The sequence below is a fragment of the Schistocerca piceifrons genome, chromosome 7 (assembly GCF_021461385.2).
Source record: "Schistocerca piceifrons isolate TAMUIC-IGC-003096 chromosome 7, iqSchPice1.1, whole genome shotgun sequence".
Taxonomy (NCBI): Eukaryota; Metazoa; Arthropoda; class Insecta; order Orthoptera; family Acrididae; genus Schistocerca; species Schistocerca piceifrons.
Genome location: NC_060144.1, coordinates 512,111,111 through 512,129,538, shown reverse-complemented (window position 1 = coordinate 512,129,538; position 18,428 = coordinate 512,111,111). Strand labels below are relative to the sequence as shown.

At 37.1% G+C, this 18,428-nt stretch overlaps 1 protein-coding gene across 3 annotated transcripts in view; it reads right to left on the bottom strand.

The window, feature by feature from the left end:
- LOC124805521 overlaps nt 1–15,370 on the bottom strand; it is a 185,983-nt gene extending 170,613 nt beyond the window's left edge. For all 3 annotated transcript variants that reach the window (XM_047266085.1, XM_047266087.1, XM_047266086.1), the window contains exon 1: nt 15,302–15,370. In XM_047266085.1, coding sequence (XP_047122041.1) covers nt 15,302–15,349 — 48 coding nt within the window. In that variant the 5' untranslated portion in view covers nt 15,350–15,370. The remainder of the gene's footprint in view (nt 1–15,301) is intronic.
- Between the last annotated feature and the right edge of the window lie 3,058 nt (nt 15,371–18,428).

The window sequence follows — 18,428 nt, the reverse complement described above, 5'->3', positions numbered from 1 at the left end:
AGCCAGTAGTGCAACAGAAGCTGTTAAGCACATAATTTATCCATGCAGAAAGCACGTAATTTATATATGCAGACATTTTAGAGGAATGAGAAAGTTGATGGAAGTTCCAGTCCTTAATACTGACAATCAGGCAACAGTGAAAAATGCACAGAATCCTGAGATCCACCATAGCACAAAACACATTATGCATTTTTTCATCTGAGAGTTAGGCATTCAGCATATTTCAACTGAGAATCAGCCAGCAGATATACCGATTAAATCCCTGGAAAAACCAAGACTGTTAGTTTTATGTCAAAAAAAAAGGATCTTTTGTGTCAATTTGTTTCTTCTTTACTCCTTTTTCTCTTCATTAAATAAGGGTAGTGTTGCAGTTATATATGTCTGTATTTAATTATCAAATGAGGTTGGCAGCACTTCTGCTATGGAGTTTTTGGAGGAACAAGTAATGTAACTGTTTTGTTTAGCAAAGTGTGTTTTTGTAGATTGTGACATAAACTAAATGTTTGGTGCACTAGTAAAATCTTTCAAGCTAAAATGAGTTAATGTAACAAGTACATCTATGTACTAGAGGCCGCAGCTCGTGGTCTCGCAGTAGCATTCTCGCTTCCTGAGCGCGGGGTCCCAGGTTCGATTCCTGGCGGGATCAGGGATTTTCACCTACCTCGAGATGACTGGGTGTTGTTGTGTCGTCTTCATCATCATCATTCATCCCCATTACAGTCGGAGGAAGGCAATGGCAAACCACCTCCACTAGGACCTTGCCTAGTACGGCGGTGCAGGTATCCCGCATCATTCCCCTACGCTCTGTCAATGAGTATGGGACTTCATCATCATTATGTACTAGTGGGTGATTATTCCAGAAAGACAGTGTTTTTTTCTCAAGAGTAAAGATCAAATATTTTATTTTTTCTGTGTGTTCAAAACTTGGATAGAAAACGTGGTTGGTCCAAAAATCAATGCTGTTAGATTGGATAATAGCAGTGAATTTGTGAACTCTTAATTTTTATTCATTTCTCAGAGAGCATCAGATTAGTGTGTGCTATAGTCCAGAACAGACTGGTGTAGTGAATAGATCAATTTGTGAGATTGCATAGTGCACCTAACCAGTACTGGCAGAGGCATGCAACACAGCCGTTTTCTTAAAGAACCGTGTTCCTCATATAACACTTAATGGTAAGACTCCATAGGAATCATGGAAAGGAAAAGTTGTCTTCTTTGAACCATTTGAAATTATTTGGTTGTTGAGCTCTTCTCAATACAGCACATCAAAAAAGAAGAAAGTAGGATGCCAAAGCTAAGGAATTTGGTTTTGTTGAGTATTGTCAAATGACTACAGATCACAGACTAATTGATTGACAGAATCCCAAGAAAATTATGCAAGACAGGAGTGTTGTTTTTCTGAAGAATGAGTGCATGACTGACAGTACCAGGGCACCAACAGAAAATGAAGATTACTGGATGTTCTGGCCAAGTGACCAGTATGCGTTGAATGTTGTGAGGCAGAAGAAATAGTGGAAGTCAGCAGTGCTGAGAGCAACAAAGCAGATGCTAATCAAGACCCCGGCTACAACCTGGATGCTCAGTTAGTGGTAGACATAGAGGAGACTGAAATGCTGCCAATGGACCCTGATCCTCCAGAAGCTGAACAGCCAGTCAGAAGAGCAGGACATGTACCCAGACCCAAAGGGTATCCAAATTATGTCACATACCTGATGAGTGAGTTTTCCAGTTTGGGAGAAGATCCTGTGAACCTGGAGGATGCCATGTCAATGAGTTAAACGACTGGATAAAGGCCATGAAAGAGGAAGTAAAGTGTTTCCGTAACAATAGTGTTTGGGAACTTGTGGACCAACCCAAGAGTAAAAGCAATGTGACTAACCAACCAAGAGTAAAAGTATTGTGACTAACGAGTGATTATTTACAGAATGAGTTTCGAGTGATTATTTAAGTTGAAAACAAATGAAGATCATACAGCACACTACAATGCTAGACTCGTTGTTAATGGATTTACTCAAAAGTTTCACCACTTATGAGATTTAATATTCTTACAATTGTCATTAGTTCTGCAGTAAATCTTGATATTAAAACTGCTTGTCTAATGTGTATTTGGGAGGAAACCATTCTCATGAAGCAACCAGATGGTTCAGTAGCATTGTGTGTTCATTAAGAACAGTTGTTGCTCTGTATGTAGATGATTTTTATGTCTTATGTAATAACAACGCGATGAAAGAAAACTTGTAGCAGTGTTATCTAAGTATTTCGAAGTTAAAGACCTAGGAGAAGCACCAACCTGTCTCGATAGGCCATAACAACACAGACTCACAAATTATTAAACAGTGATGAAGCTGTTATTAATTGACAATGTGCTAAATTTGAGTGTCTTGCAAAGATAATTTTTTTTTACTCATCTTCAACAAGAAAGACTGTATGGCTATCAACTATGAATTGTATTTGAGTCTAAAATTATGTATTGCAGGTTTTCTTTCAAGCAATAATGGGAGTTCTCCCAGGCAATAATGACTGATGGTTGATGTAACAACATTCTTTTCCAATATAACGAGAGGCTTTTTGCAGCTCCTCATCTGATAGTGTATACGATCTTCTAGTGCTTTTTTATTGCATTCAATTTATCTGGTTTTCTTGCTTATGAAAAAGAAAAAGTTGGTCCACAAGGATGTATAAATTGGTTTATTCATTTAATCATTAATCTGTAAAATAATATACATTGTATGGATGACTTCAAATGTTTGTACATATGTTGTTGTTGTGGTCTTCAGTCCTGAGACTGATTTTATGCAGCTCTCCATGCTACTCTATCCTGTGCAAGCTCCTTCATCTCCCAGTACCTACTGCAACCCACATCCTTCTGAATCTGTTTAGTGTATCCATCTCTTGGTCTCCCTCTACGATTTTTACCCTCCACCCTGCCCTCCAATACTAAATTGGTGATCACTTGATGCCTCAGAACATGTCCTTCCAACCGATCCCTTCTTCTAGTCAAGTTGTGCCACAAACTTCTCTTCTCCCCAATTCTATTCAATACCTCCTCATTAGTTATGTGATCTACCCATCTAATCTTCAGCATTCTTGTGTAGCACCACATTTCGAAAGCTTGTCCAAACTAGTTATCGTACATGCTTCACTTCCATACATGGTATACGCTCCATACAAATACTTTCAGAAACGACTTCCTGACACTTAAATCTATACAAGATGTTAACAAATTTCTCTTCTTCAGAAACGCTTTCCTTACCTCTGCCAGTCTACATTTGATATCCTCTCCACTTTGACCATAATCAGTTATTTTGCTCCCCAAATAGCAAAACTCCTTTACTACCTTAAGTGTCTCAATTCCTAATGTAATTCCCTCAGCATTACCCGACTTAATTCGACTACATTCCATTATCCTCGTTTTGCTTTTGTTGATGTTCATCTTATACCCTCCTTTCATGACACTGTCCATTCTGTTCAACTGCTCTTCCAAGTCCTTTGCTGTCTCTGACATAATTACAATGTCATCGGCGAACCTCAAAGTTTTTATTTCTTCTCCATGGATTTTAATACCTACTCCGAATTTTTCTTTTGTTTCCTTCACTGCTTGCTCAATATACAGATTGAATAACATTGGGAATAGGCTACAACCCTGTCTCACTCCCTTCCCAACCACTGCTTCTCTTTCATGCCCCTTGACTCTTATAACTGCCATCTGGTTTCTGTACAAATTGTAAATAGTCTTTCGCTCCCTATATTTTACCCCTGCCACCTTCAGAATTTGAAAGAGAGTATTCCAGTCAACATTGTCAAAAGCTTTCTCTAAGTCTACAAATGCTAGAAATGTAGGTTTGCCTTTCCTTAATCTAGCTTCTAAGATAAGTCGTAGGGTCAGTATTGCCTCACGTGTTCCAATATTTCTATGGAATCCAAACTGATCTTCCCCGACGTCAGCTACTACCAGTTTTTCCATTCGCCTGTAGAGAATACGCATTAGTATTTTGCATCCGTGACTTATTAAACTGATTGTTTGGTAATTTTCACATCTGTCAGCACCTGCCTTTTTTGGGATTGGAATTATTATATTCTTCTTGACGTCTGAGGGTATTTCCCCTGTCTTATAGATCTTGCTCACCAGATGATAGAGTTTTGTCAGGACTGGCTCTCCCAAGGCCGTCAGTAGTTCTAATGGAATGTTGTCTACTCCCGGGGCCTTGTTTTGACTCAGGTCTTTCAGTGATCTATCGAACTCTTCACGCAGTATCGTATCTCCCATTTCATCTTCATCTACATCCTCTTCCATTTCCATAATATTGTCCTCAAGTACATCGCCCTTGTATAGACCCTCTATATACTCCTTCCACCTTTCTGCTTTCCCTTCTTTGCTTAGAACTGGGTTTCCATCTGAGCTCTTGATATTCATACAAGTCGTTCTCTTATCTCCAAGGGTCTCTTTAATTTTCCTGTAGGCAGTATCTATCTTACCCCTAGTGAGATAAGCCTCTACATCCTTACATTTGTTCTCTAGCCATCCCTGCTTAGCCATTTTGCACTTCCTGTCGATCTCATTTTTGAGACGTTCGTATTCCTTTTTGCCTGCTTCATTTAGTGCATTTTTATATTTTCTTCTTTCATCAATTAAATTCAATATTTCTTCTGTTACCGAAGGATTTCTACTAGCCCTCGTCTTTTTACCTACTTGATCATCTGCTGCCTTCACTACTTCATCCCTCAGAGCTACCCATTCTTCTTCTACTGTATTTCTTTCCCCCATTCCTGTCAATTTTTCCCTTATGCTCTCCCTGAAACTCTGTACAACCTCTGGTTTAGTCAGTTTATCCAGGTCCCATCTCTTTAAATTCCCACCTTTTTGCAGTTTCTTCAGTTTTAATCTACAGTTCATAACCAATAGATTGTGATCAGAGTCCACCTCTGCCCCTGGAAATGTCTTACAATTTAAAACCTGGTTCCTAAATCTCTGTCTTACCATTATGTAATCTATCTGTAACCTGTCAGTATCTCCAGGCTTCTTCCATGTACACAACCTTCTTTTATGTTTCTTGAACCAAGTGTTAGCTATGATTAAGTTGTGCTCTGTGCAAAATTCTATCAGGCGGCTTCCTCTTTCATTTCTTAGCCCCAATCCATATTCACCTACTACGTTTCCTTCTCTCCCTTTTCCTACTACCGAATTCCAGTCACCCATGACTATTAAATTTTCATCTCCCTTCACTATCTGAATAATTTCTATTATTTCATCATACATTTCTTCAATTTCTTCTTCATCTTCAGAGCCAGTAGGCATATAAACTTGTACTACTGTAGTAGGCGTGGGCTTCGTGTCTATCTTGGCCTCAATAATGCTTTCACTATGCTGTTTGTAGTAGCTTACCCACACTCCTATTTTTTTATTCATTATTAAACTGACTCCTGCATTACCCCTATTTGGTTTTGTATTTATAACCCTGTATTCGCCTGACCGAAAGTCTTGTTCCTCCTGCCACCGAACTTCACTAATTCCCACAATATCTAACTTTAACCTATCCATTTCCCTTTTTAAATTTTCTAACCTACCTGCTCGATTAAGGGATCTGACATTCCACGCTCCGATCCGTAGAACGCCAGTTTTCTTTCTCCTGATAATGACATCCTCCTGAGTAGTCCCCGCCTGGAAATCCGAATGGGGGACTATTTTACCTCCGGAATATTTTACCCAAGAGGATGCCATCATCATTTAACCATACAGTAAAGCTGCATGTCCTCGGGGAAAAATTACGGCCGTAGTTTCCCCCTGCTTTCAGCCGTTTGCAGTACCAGCACAGCAAGGCCGTTTTGGTTAGTGTTACAAGGCCAGATCAGTCAATCATCCAGACTGTTGCCCCTGCAACTACTGAAAAGGCTGCTGCCCCTCTTCAGGAACCACGACTGTCTGGCCTCTCAACAGATACCGCTCCGTTGTGGTTGCACCTACGGTACGGCTATCTGTATCGTTGAGGCACGCAAGCCTCCCCACCAACGGCAAGGTCCATGGTTCTTGGGGGGGGGTGGGGGGGGGGGGTTTGTACATATATTTCTCAATAATATAAACATTCCTCTCAGTATTTTACCTAGTTCTACTTTTCTAATCATATCACAAAACGTTTACATAGTGCAATGTTTATGAACATTAAGTTACAATCTATAATTATTTTAAATACCCATCCACAGTGTGGTAGCTATTATTTAGTAAATGACTTTTATGGCTTTTTTGAAAGGTGTGGGGACCATTTGCATCTTTGTGGCAGAGTGTTGTACAATTCTGTTCCAGAGTATGACACACTATTTTGAGCTTTTGACTTGTTTCTTCTGTTTAGATGTAAATACTGTCTGGATTCGGTTCATGGTCATGTATTGATAGATGTATTCACATGCCAAACTGTCAGAATATCTACCTCTTTGAATAAATCTTTACAAGTGCCCTGTTACTGTTATTTGTTACTATTCATTCAGTTACTTTCTGTATCTTGAAAATAGTCTGTATTTTCCCAGCACTTATTCATCAAAACATTATCCCACAACTGAGGATTGAATGCATATATCCAAAGTAGGCTACTTTGAGGCATGAAATGCTCCACACAGTGCAAAGATCTGCAGGACATAACATGCTGAGGATACCTTCTTTGCCAAAATTCTCACATGTTCTGTCCATTTCAACTGACAATCTACATTCATCTCCAAGAATCTGGTAACTGTTACACAATCTAGTACATCATTATTTACTTTTATTATGGTATCACTGGGTTTTTTATTTAGTCAAAAGGTTATAGTTTGTCTTTTTCACATTTACAGTTTCTCTATTCCTTAATGACCAGGATTATTTCTCCTCTTTAACCTCTTGATAGCAGAGAGACCATCCACCATTTGTTGGCACAGCCACAAGCAACAAGTCCTGTAGTCTGTTCGAATGCCGCAGCATCTGGACTCACCTGAATTTTATGAACATCCAATTCCTTAAAAACAGAACTATATTTTGCTATAGCTTTGCTCAATGAAATACATTCATGATACTTCTGAGTCCGTGTGACTGAACTGGTTTTATAAAATCTTTTAGCCAAGCTCCTGTTTTATGCTGCAAGCTCATTATTTGCTACATAGAAAAAGTGGCTAATGGCATATATGCTTCACCCAACCCAAACAAATGGAAGGGACGTTAATATTTGATCATGTGCTTCCACAAGTGCTTAATATGAATGTTATGAAAACCATCTCAATCTTTATTTTATGGGCATTTATTAAGCCGTTGGTTTCATTCCATATGAACATCCTCACATGACATGTGGTACAAATGTGTCTGTGGCACCATTTAAATGCTCAATTTCCCAATAAAGCATTGAACTGCACATGTTGCAATATGACAAGTACAATATTCCAGTTCACAGGCTGTGCTCGATATTTGTATTCCAAAATGCGCATTTCAACATTTTACTAGGAGATTTAAGCATTTTAAATCATGACACTGACTCTTCGCCATTGTATCCCCTGAGCACATGTGCATAATGAGTTACATACAGCAACTTGGTTCTCTTCTGCTCACCAGAACTTCACTAATTTTATCTCAACAAATCATCTCTACTGAAGTGAATAGCACTAAAATAAAATTTATTTCTGTATCATCCATTTCAAGTATCATCATGAAGGGACAGGAAAGGGCACCAGGTGCACTCAGTGTGTATGTTTGGGGACTTCAATCAACATGTTAAAGATGCTATTCTGGCAGCCACTGAGGGAACAGGTTGCAAGCTACTGCAGATTGTGGTGCACAATGGAACAAATGATGCCTGTGGTCTGAGCTCCGAGGTCATACTGGATTATTCCAGTGACTGGCAGAGAAGGGTGAGAGGACCTGCCTTGTAACGGAGTTTCAACGAAGTTCATAGTATGCAGCACTGTCCCCAGAACTAATCGTGACCCTTGGTTCTGAGTCGAGTGGAAGGACTGAACCAGAGACGTCAAAAGTTCTGTGAAAAGTGGCTCAAGTGTGCACTACACATCAGAGGGTCTTTTAGATAGGCAATTATCCATCCAGTCCAGATAACAATGCTTGTAGGAAACCTAGAAGATCAAAAGAAATTCCTCCCACAGGTGAGAGTATCAGAAACCTAGTGGTTAACTGCCAAAGCATTTGCAACATAGTGTCAGAATTCGAAGCACTCCTGAAAAATAGTGAAGCACACATAATAATGGGTACATAAAGGTGGCTGAAAAGGGCAAGAACATGTATGGGAACTCTGGCTCAAGTTTAAAACAATAAATGACCATGCATTGGATAGATATATACCCAGTGGAACAGTTCATAATGAGGAGGGAATCTCCATGATATGTAGTCACTGCAAAGAAACTTCTAAAGAAACAAAGACTACTGCTTCATAGGTGTCAAAAAGAGCTACACCTATGGACAGAGAGATGCTGAATGAAATATGTTCGGCTGCCAAGAGGGCAATACATTAAGTCTTCAATAATTACCACAGCAGAATATTGTCAAATGATCTTTCAGAAAACCCAAAGAAATTCTACCCATATGTAAAGGCTGTTAGTGGCACCAAAGTTAGTGTCCAGTACTTAGGAAATGAGACAGGAACTAATATTGAAGGTTGCAAAGCAAAAGCTGAAATACGTAACTATTTTCAAATGTTCCTTTACAAAGGAAAACCCGGTAGAACTTAATTTTGTTCATCATACCACATGTTTCAGGAAAGCCTGATTTAAATAAGCATGATTTAAATAATGAACACTGGACCAGTTAACCTACTCATTCTTTTTTAATTTTTTTTATTTTATTTATTTAGCCATCAGTGGACATTTTAAAAATGTATGGATGTTGTCAGTTGCATTCATTCATATACTTATGCAGTTTGTTGTTACATGTAGTTAAACATTGTGACATGTAAGTTATTTACAATCATTTTTGCTCCTTATCAAAATATTGTGAAATAAAAGCTAGTTACAATCATTTTGTACTAAGCAATTCACTTATAGTGTAAAAGGTTCCTGCAAAAACAATTTAAGATTTCTCCTAAAGTGGTACGTTATCTGCTTCTTTTATTTTCTGGGGCAGTTTATTATACAGTTTTACACCTTCATACAAGAAGCTATTTTGAGTCTTACGTTTATTCTTTCTGTCTAGGTGAAGACAGTGACTTGTTCTCATACTATAGTTATGAAAACTGCTATTTGTGCTATGATTTTCTATATTTTTCTTGATGTACACTATGGTTTGGAATAAAAATTCACAAGGAACAGTTAGAATTTCCAACATTTTGAAAAGTGCTCTGCAGTGGGCCCACTAACTGCTTTTTTTATAATTCTTACTGCTCTCTTTAGCATATTAAATACTGTTTGTAAATTCTGAGCACTGTTTCCCCAGAAAATAAAACCATAACTGATTACTGAATGAACATAACTAAAGTATACAGTTCTCAAACATTCACTACTGCATGCAGATACAAGAACTCTAAGTGCATAACATGTTGTGGATATCTTTTTCGAGAGTTTCATTGCATGTTCATTCCACTTCATTTGGCTGTCAATGTGCAACCCTAAGAATTTTGTTGTAGGTACATCATCTATGGAGATGTTATCTAGTTTTAAATTTAAGGGACTCTGTTTTCTGTTCATTCTAAAGCATATTGTATTTGTTTTCTTTACGCTGAAAGTTACTTTGTTTTCCTGAGACAATTTGTGAACATCCCTCAGCACTTAAGTACAATTTTCCAACATTTGTGGTGGTGTCTTACTGGTGATTACTATGTTGCTGTCATCCGCAAACAATATCTTCTCTCCATGGCTGATATGTTGCGGGAAATAATTCATATATACCAGAAATAATACAGGGCCTAGTACACTTCCTTGAGGGACCCCAATATTGATATATTGTGGATCAGATATATGTTTCTCAATGTACTTTGATCCAGTGGAGACATGTGTGATCTCTAATGACTGTACTCTGTTTTCTAGATATGAATGAAACCATTTGAGAACCACTCCCCTTACTCCTAGCACCTCTAATTTATTTATTAATTTTTTGCCCATGAACTCCAGCTGGAAATCCAGCTGAGAGTATTGGGTGTGTCATACAATAGGCTATTAACATCAAACTTGATTTCATTATATATAAATGAAACAAATAATTAAACAGAAATAGTCTATAAGCATACAAGGGTACTACATGTTTCACATTACATACAAATCCAAACAAACAGAAATGATAATTTTTAAAGGTGCATTTCAGGAATGATATATTTAAAAACCATCTTAGTACTCACTCAAACTGTATATACATTTCTCTGTGAGATATAGCTTCAAATGATTTTTAAAACATTTTAGGTCTGTTTCTGTTTTAATGATTTTGGGGAGTTTATTAAAAAGCCTTTTGCCTGCTTCTTCAGGGGCAGTCATAGACAGTTTTAGATTTATGTTTATCATGTAGTAATTTTCATTTCCTCTTTTACCTTGTTTGTGTACATCTTTATTTAGGAAGTGTTTATCGCTTGACCTTACTGCCATTATGCCTTGGTATATGTACAGTGAATATACTGTCATAGTGTACAAAAGCTTGCCTACAGGACTGTCTTGGTGGTATTTCTGCAATGCATCTCACTGCCGTTTTCTGAATTGTGAATATTCTTTTTAAGTAGCCAGCTTGTGCACTTCCCAGCTTGTGCACTTAAGACAAAAGTGGGAAGACAAGTCCATAATACATTGATCTGAAGACTTTATCATCCACAGTCTTAGCTGTTTTATGCATGCTGTAGATCTGTTTGTTTATCTTTTTACACAGTGCATCTATGTGCTCCCCCTGTGCCAAATGTTTGTCTATTATAGTTCCTAGAAAGTTTGTGCTGGTTACTTCTTTAATAGTCTTTCCATTTATATTATAATTTTCACTATGCTTGGTCTGAAATACTACATTCATCGTTTTAGACTGATTCATAAACAGGTTGTTTTGTGTTAAATATTTATTTGCATTTTCGATATTCAGGAGTGCTTCGTTCTCAAGCTCCTCCTTTGTGTCAGCTGTGCAAATGATTGTTGTGTCATCATCATACATTATAAGTTTCTGATTTATATAGCTACGGAAGTCGTTTACGTAGAGTATAAATAGTATTGGCCCAAGCACCGATCCTTGTGGCACACCGTGTTTAACTGTTTGCAATTCTGATCTGTAGTTTGTTATACTTCCCCCACTAGTATGTCTGATTTCTGTGCATTGTTTCCTATCTGTAATGTATGATTTAAGTATGTCATAGCATTTTCCTCTAATTCCATACTGATATAATTTCATCATTAATTTTAAGTGGTTAACACAATCAAAGGCCTTAGATAGGTCCATAAAAATCCCACAAGTGTTTTGTTCTCTCTCAAGTAAATTAAGAATGTGCTCAATTATATCTGTTGATGCTGTTTTTGTTGACTTTCCTTCTCTGAACCCATGTTGTGGTGAATGCAGTATACTGTACTTTGTTATAGAACTTACAATTCTACTGTTTATTATCATTTCATAGATTTTAGCAAACGTTGAGATCAATGATATTGGCCTGTAATTTCCTAATTCATCCCTGTTCCCTTTCTTAAATATTGACTTCACTTTACTTACTTTCAGTGAATCTGGAAATATATCCTCTTCTATCAGAGCATTCAGCATGTGTGTCAGTGGTTTTAATATAAATTCTCTTCATTCCTTTATGAGATGTGGTGTGACACCATCCAAGCCAGATGAATGTTTAATTTTAAGTTGTTGTATTAGGTTTGACACTTCTGTATCTGTTGTAGGTACGAAAACCATAGTATGATTTGTATGTGGCGGGGTTTAACAATTTACTTACTGCATTTGTTTTATTTTGTCTTATTAATTCGTCTGCTACAGTAATATAATATCTGTTAAAAGTATTTCTAGAGGGTTTGCATTGCTTTTCTCACTCATCAGTGGGCAGATGTCCTCTGCCCGATTTGTTACTTTTCCTCTCTCTTCATTAATGAAAGATCATAAACCTTTTGAGTAGTTCTTTTGCTTATCTATAGACATCCTGATGAATGATGCTTTAGTTTCTCTGATAAAACTACAGTACTCTTTCTTTTTTATTTTATACAGTGTGTTGTAGGCCTCAGTATTTTTTTGTTTGGAGAGGTCATAATACACTCTCAGATTATTTCTGGCATGGATTACTTCTCCAGTCACCCATCTTTTCTTTTTTTGTTGCTTTTTGACAAGCCATTTGCTAACAGGACACGTAACATCATAATAACAATTGAATAAAGAAAAAAACTGGTTCCATTTGGTGTTTGCTTCTTTAGCTGCAGCGATAGCTTCTGGTGGTCAACTGTAGCAAATGCTTTAGACAGGTCTAGGAAAAGGTCAGTTACATAGCTGTTCTCATCTAGTGCTTCTAAAACTGTTTTTGCAAATTGTGCTATTGCAGATTCTGTACCTCTACCAGGCATGAAACCATGCTGGTCATTGCAGAGGAGGTTGAATTTACTTAGATAGCTCAAAAGCCTGTTTCTCATTATTGTTTCTATCACTTTGGAAAAGCAAGACAATAGGGCTATTGGTCTGTAGTTTTCAATGTTTTCTACGTCACCTTTCTTGTGAACTGGTAAAATTTTGGCATGCTTTAGATAGTCAAGGAAGCAACCAGTTTTGAAGGATTCATTTATGATTTCTGTTAGTGGAGCTTTGATACCATTTATGCATTTTTTCAGCACACACATTGGGATTTCATCTAAACCTGCCGAGTTTTTGTTCTTTAATTGCCTTACAACATTGCATACTTTCTCCTCAGTAGTTCGAAGCAATACCATTAAGTTTGCTACATGCTTCTGTATTGGTTGATTAGCACCTTTTGGAAAAATTTCCTGTAAGTTCGTTGCAATGCTGCTAATGTAGGTATTCACATAATTTGCTAATTCTTTCGGGTCACTTTCTAAATTTTCCTAGTTCCTGATTTGTGTGTTTGTAACTCTCTGCTTCACAGTTCCTGTTTCTTGTTTCACTACTGCCCATGTAGCTTTACTTTTATTATTGGCTAAATTTATGAACTTATCGTTGGCTGATTTTTTTGCAGTGTTGAGTAGCTTCCTGTAGATCCTTTTGTAGTTTTTGTAGTAGTGCAAAAAAACTGGATCACTATCGTCCTTTTTAATGGAGTTTAGGTATTTACAAGTTTGAGAGCTTTTTCTAATTCCTTTAGTAATCCATTTATTGTTGGTGGGTGTTCCAATGGGAATTAATGCTTTGGGGAATGTTTCTCCAAATTTTAATTTAAACTCAGACATAAAATTGGAGAACTTGCTATTCACTTTAGTTTCTATGTATACTCCTTCCCAACTTTCATGTGCTAACTTTAAGGAAAACTCTTGCAAAGCTGATGGAGAGTAGACTCTTTTATATACATGCAGTTATGACTCTTTTTTACACAAGCTTTTACTTTTATAATCTGACATAGATGATCAGACAGTCCCAGAGTTTTCACAAGTACATCACAGTTTTCTCTGCCTACATCTGTAGCTACATAGTCAATGGTAAATGATGAATGTGTGGTTATTCTTGTTGCACAGTTGACTAGTGATGATAGACCAAACTATGTAGGATATTCATAAATATGTTACTGGTGTCATCTGTTTTAGTTGCATTTATGTTAATGTCCCCACACAAAAGGATATTATGTTTCAGAGTCAGAGCTAGTTCTAGACTTTGTATAAGTTTTGAAAAGAATATCTCAAAATTACCACTGGGAGAACGATACACACATAATATAGATAATTTCTTGGGCATATTTATAGCAACTATCTCTATTGCTGACACTTCAAAGTCTTTGTCTACACTTAGCATGATAATATCATTTCTGACTTTAAATTCAATGCCGTTCTTAAGATAAATACATGATCCTCCACCTTTCATTGTGTTTCTGCAATAAGCAAAACACGTGTCGAGAATTTGTTCTCATTTACAAGTTTATTTATTTACATTAATATGTCTGTTGATATTTGCATGTGTGTTTGTCTGCCTCTGTTACATCTTCTTGAAATGAGAAACTATTGTGCTCCCTCCATTATCACACACACACAAATCAGCTCTTACGCAAGTGAGTACGTGGAACATAATATGCACACAGCACAATCTGACACCTCAGCAACTGACTTCTTTATGACCCACGTTTACATCGCAATGAGAATTAACTTAGAACAAACAGGTCAAAAGTGGTAAAAAAATTCAAGTATCACAATAATCCCATTCGGTATGTAACCCTGTAATATGGAAAGTCTGCGTTCACTTTTCTCATTATTTACCAAACATGGTATCGCTGTCAAAATTTGCAGAATACCGAACACAACTATAGCTCATGGTCACTGACTTATACTGAAATATGTTACGCAGAACGTTCGTTAAGTTCCAGACAAATATGAAAAATATACCTTTAACCCTCGAGCGGGTACGCCGTTTTTCATTACATGCGCGAGGGCGCGGCGTAGTTGTACACATGTAAATAAGAGCTGTCTTTATATTGCACACTTTACTCAAACAACGATAACATAACCTTACATTCATGAGCTGAAACACTCTTCAATTAAAACAATGATAAAACAAAGTTTCATTATATTACTCTATTGCCGTGTGCAAGTGTTAACCCCACAGTAGTGACTCCTCGAAACAAACAGCGCAACTGCGTCAGGTCTCCAACCACTTATTCAAATACTAATCATCTCTTAGACAACTGCCTCACTGTGGGATTCTGCCACTTGCTCGTAACGTGGGTCATTTCCTTGAACGAACTGTAAATTTGTTATCACGTAGCTCCCAGTTTATATTATATTACTGATGCTCACTTGGATGAAAGACAACATAACTTATCACACTGACAGCTTAAGCAGTAATGAATGAGGAGGTATGGGATCGCAATGGTAAAACATCAATGCAACGGTACAAGGCAATGTTGTTAGTAGCTAGCGTGCTACACATACTAGGTGCGCCCGCACTAGGATTAATCGTATACACATTGTCAACTGAACGATGAGCCCCGACATAGCGAATCTTCCGCTTGGAGCGGCTAACAATATATTTCACATATATTTCATATTTATTTGCCCGTAGACAGCTGTTGTGTCGTATAGGCATCGTCAGATGGTTATACAAATGATTATTAAGTCAGTAAACAGTTGCACATACATAAATTTCATAGCAACCGTAAACTATGAAGTAGTGTACGAGCACGCACAGAACCACTTGTCTTAAAATCGCCTACGTATCCGCCAGTAATGTATTTCGAAGCCTTACCGTGACCTCTTCTACTGATGCCGCACTTGTGGTGGTTCTTGACGACATTATAAATACTTGGATTTTACCTCCTTTTTTTTTTATTTCTACTATGATTCTTAAAGAGATGATGACGATTATTCAGGTTTTAGAGAGACTTTTTGCATATGAAACCACTTCAGTGCGGTGACAGATCACAGTAAAAGTATCTTGACAACAAATTTTTTGTTTGCTACGCAACAATACAGATACGGAAAAAAGTGGAAGTGTAGGACACAATGCATGAATTGTTTGTTTGTTTGTTTTGTTTTCTTCGACTTCCGTCAGATACCATTTAGTCACTGCTACGTAATAATAATATCTTTGTTCACTCAATATACGCTTCTTTTAGTGTAGCTTCGCCTTTCCTGTTTATTATTAAATTTTATATTTCTATCTGTCCATTGCATATAAATATTAGAGTACATTGTTGTAGGTTTTAATGTTGGGTTCAGATAGCAAGGACTTCACTGACATTGGTTGTGGGATTTTATTCTCGATAGCAAATGCTAAAAACTTGTTCCTCGCCTCACTATATTTTCTGTATTGACATTATATACTTCCGTACCTCCCTGAGTAGTATCGTCACAAGAACAGGCTGGTGTTTGGTTTATATGCAGCCGGTGTAAGTGCTCTGGAAATATCCTGTGATTCCACTTAATGTGGATGTTGCTTGTCGAGGTCCACAAAATTACTGAAAGCAAGGCCGTTTCGGAAATCGTGATAATAATAATAAACCCCGAGGAGGACTGGGAAAAGAATAGGCCTCCAGTATGTTCTGCCAGTCGTAAAAGGTGACGAAAATAACAAACCACTAATAGGGCTAACCCCCCTTTTAGTGTGATTAGTTGGTTCAGGAGAGAACTAATGAAGGTTGGACAAGCGCTGTCATGGTCGGCGACGACGCTTGAACCCTATGCATGTCCACAATGGTAACGACACTGCTAGCCACACGGAAAATGATTTAAATCCAAATAGAGGTGTTTTGCAGGATATGCTTCCTGCAACCACTCTAGAAGGAAAACAGATACAGACGATGAGATGGTCAGATGAAGTTAACCGACACCTCATGTTCTGTTATTACCAAGCAACAAACTAAGGAACCAACACAACTGGTTACAGATCACAAGTATACACAAAATTTATCACCAGATACCCAGAATTAAAATTTTTAACAGAACAACGACTAGCTGATCAGATCCATGTAATAATCAAAAATAACAGGATACCCCAGTCAGAATTAGAAAACATCAAATAAAAAGTACAACAAATACTGGAACAAAATAATGTGCAATCAGAAGAAGAAGAAGAAAATACAGTAATAGACTCAAACATTCCAGAGCAAACAAACAAAGAACAACACGCATCAATTAAACAATCAGAGGGAAACGAAATCTTAAGACAGCCACCAGAATAAGCACAAATAGAACACGAAGTGACACACATGTTAGATATAGAAGAAAAATTTCAGCTAACATATATAGAATACAAAGACAAAAATACAGACATTAGACCATTCATGCACAGACCCCCATATAACCCAAAAGTCGAAACAACAATAACAACTATCAACACAATCATACACAACAAAATAAATGAAAATACAACTATGGAAGAGTTATAACTACTGGTTTATATAGGAGCACTCACTACACTAAATATACACACTAGGCAGAGATCAGAACCAACCAACACACAGAAGAGACCCACAAAACCAGCATGGCAACACAGGCTACAGATCAATAGCAAATTTCTGGCTAAAAAAGTTCACTTCAACACATTCACATCTAACTAAATTACTTAACTGTTACATTGCAGACGCATACACAGTCCCTGATACACTTACACGTGGAATAACGTATCTGAAACCTAAAGATCAAGCATACACAGCAAACCCAGCAAAATATCGCCCCATAACATGCCTACCAACAATATACAAAATATTAACTTCAGTCATCACACAGAAATTAATGTCATACAACACAGAACAAAATTATAAATGAAGAACAAAAAGGATGCTGCAAAGGAGCACGAGGATGTAAAGAGCAACTGATGCTGAGGTGACACATCAAGCTAAAACTAAACAAAGGTCGCTACACTACGCATGCATTGGTTACCAAAATGCTTATGATAGTGTACCCCACTCATGGTTACTACAGATATTGGAAATATACAAAGTAGATCCTAAATTCATACAGTTCCTAAACATAGTAATGAAAAATTGGAAAACCACACTTAATATCCAAACAAATTCAAATAACATCACATCACAGCCAATACAGATTAAGTGTGGAATATACCAAGGAGACTCATTAAGTCCTTTCTGGTTTTGCCTTGCTCTGAACACAGTATCCAAGAAACTAAATAATACAAATTATGGATATAATATTACTGGAACATACCAACACAAAATCAGACATTTGCTATACATGGATGATGTAAAACTACCGGCAGCGACAAATCAACAACTCAACCAATTACTAAAGATAACAGAAGTATTCAGCAATGATATAAATATGGCTTTCACAACAAACAAATGTAAGAAAAGTAGCATAGTCAAGGGAAAACACACTAAACAAGAAGATTACTTATTGGACAACCACAGCGACTGCATAGAAGCGATGGAAAAAACAAATGCCTATAAATATCTAGGACACAGACAAAAAATAGGAATAGATAATACAAATATTAAAGAAGAACTAAAAGAAAAATATAGACAAAGACTAAAAAAAATACTGAAAACAGAATTGACAGCAAGAAACAAGACGAAAGCTATAAATACTTATGCTATACCAATATTAACCTATTCATTTGGAGTAGTGAAATGGAGTAACACACAACAAGAAGCACTCAATACACTAGCACGATCACAATGCCACAAATATAGAATACATCACATACATTCAGCAACAGAAAGATTCACATTAAGCAGAAAGGAAGGAGGAAGGGGATTTATCGACATAAAAAACCTACATTATGGACAGGTAGACAATTTAAGAAAATTCTTCATAGAACGAGCAGAAACTAGCAAAATACACAAAGCAATCACTTATATAAATACATTGGCTACACCATTGCAATTTCACAACCACTTCTACAACCCTTTAGA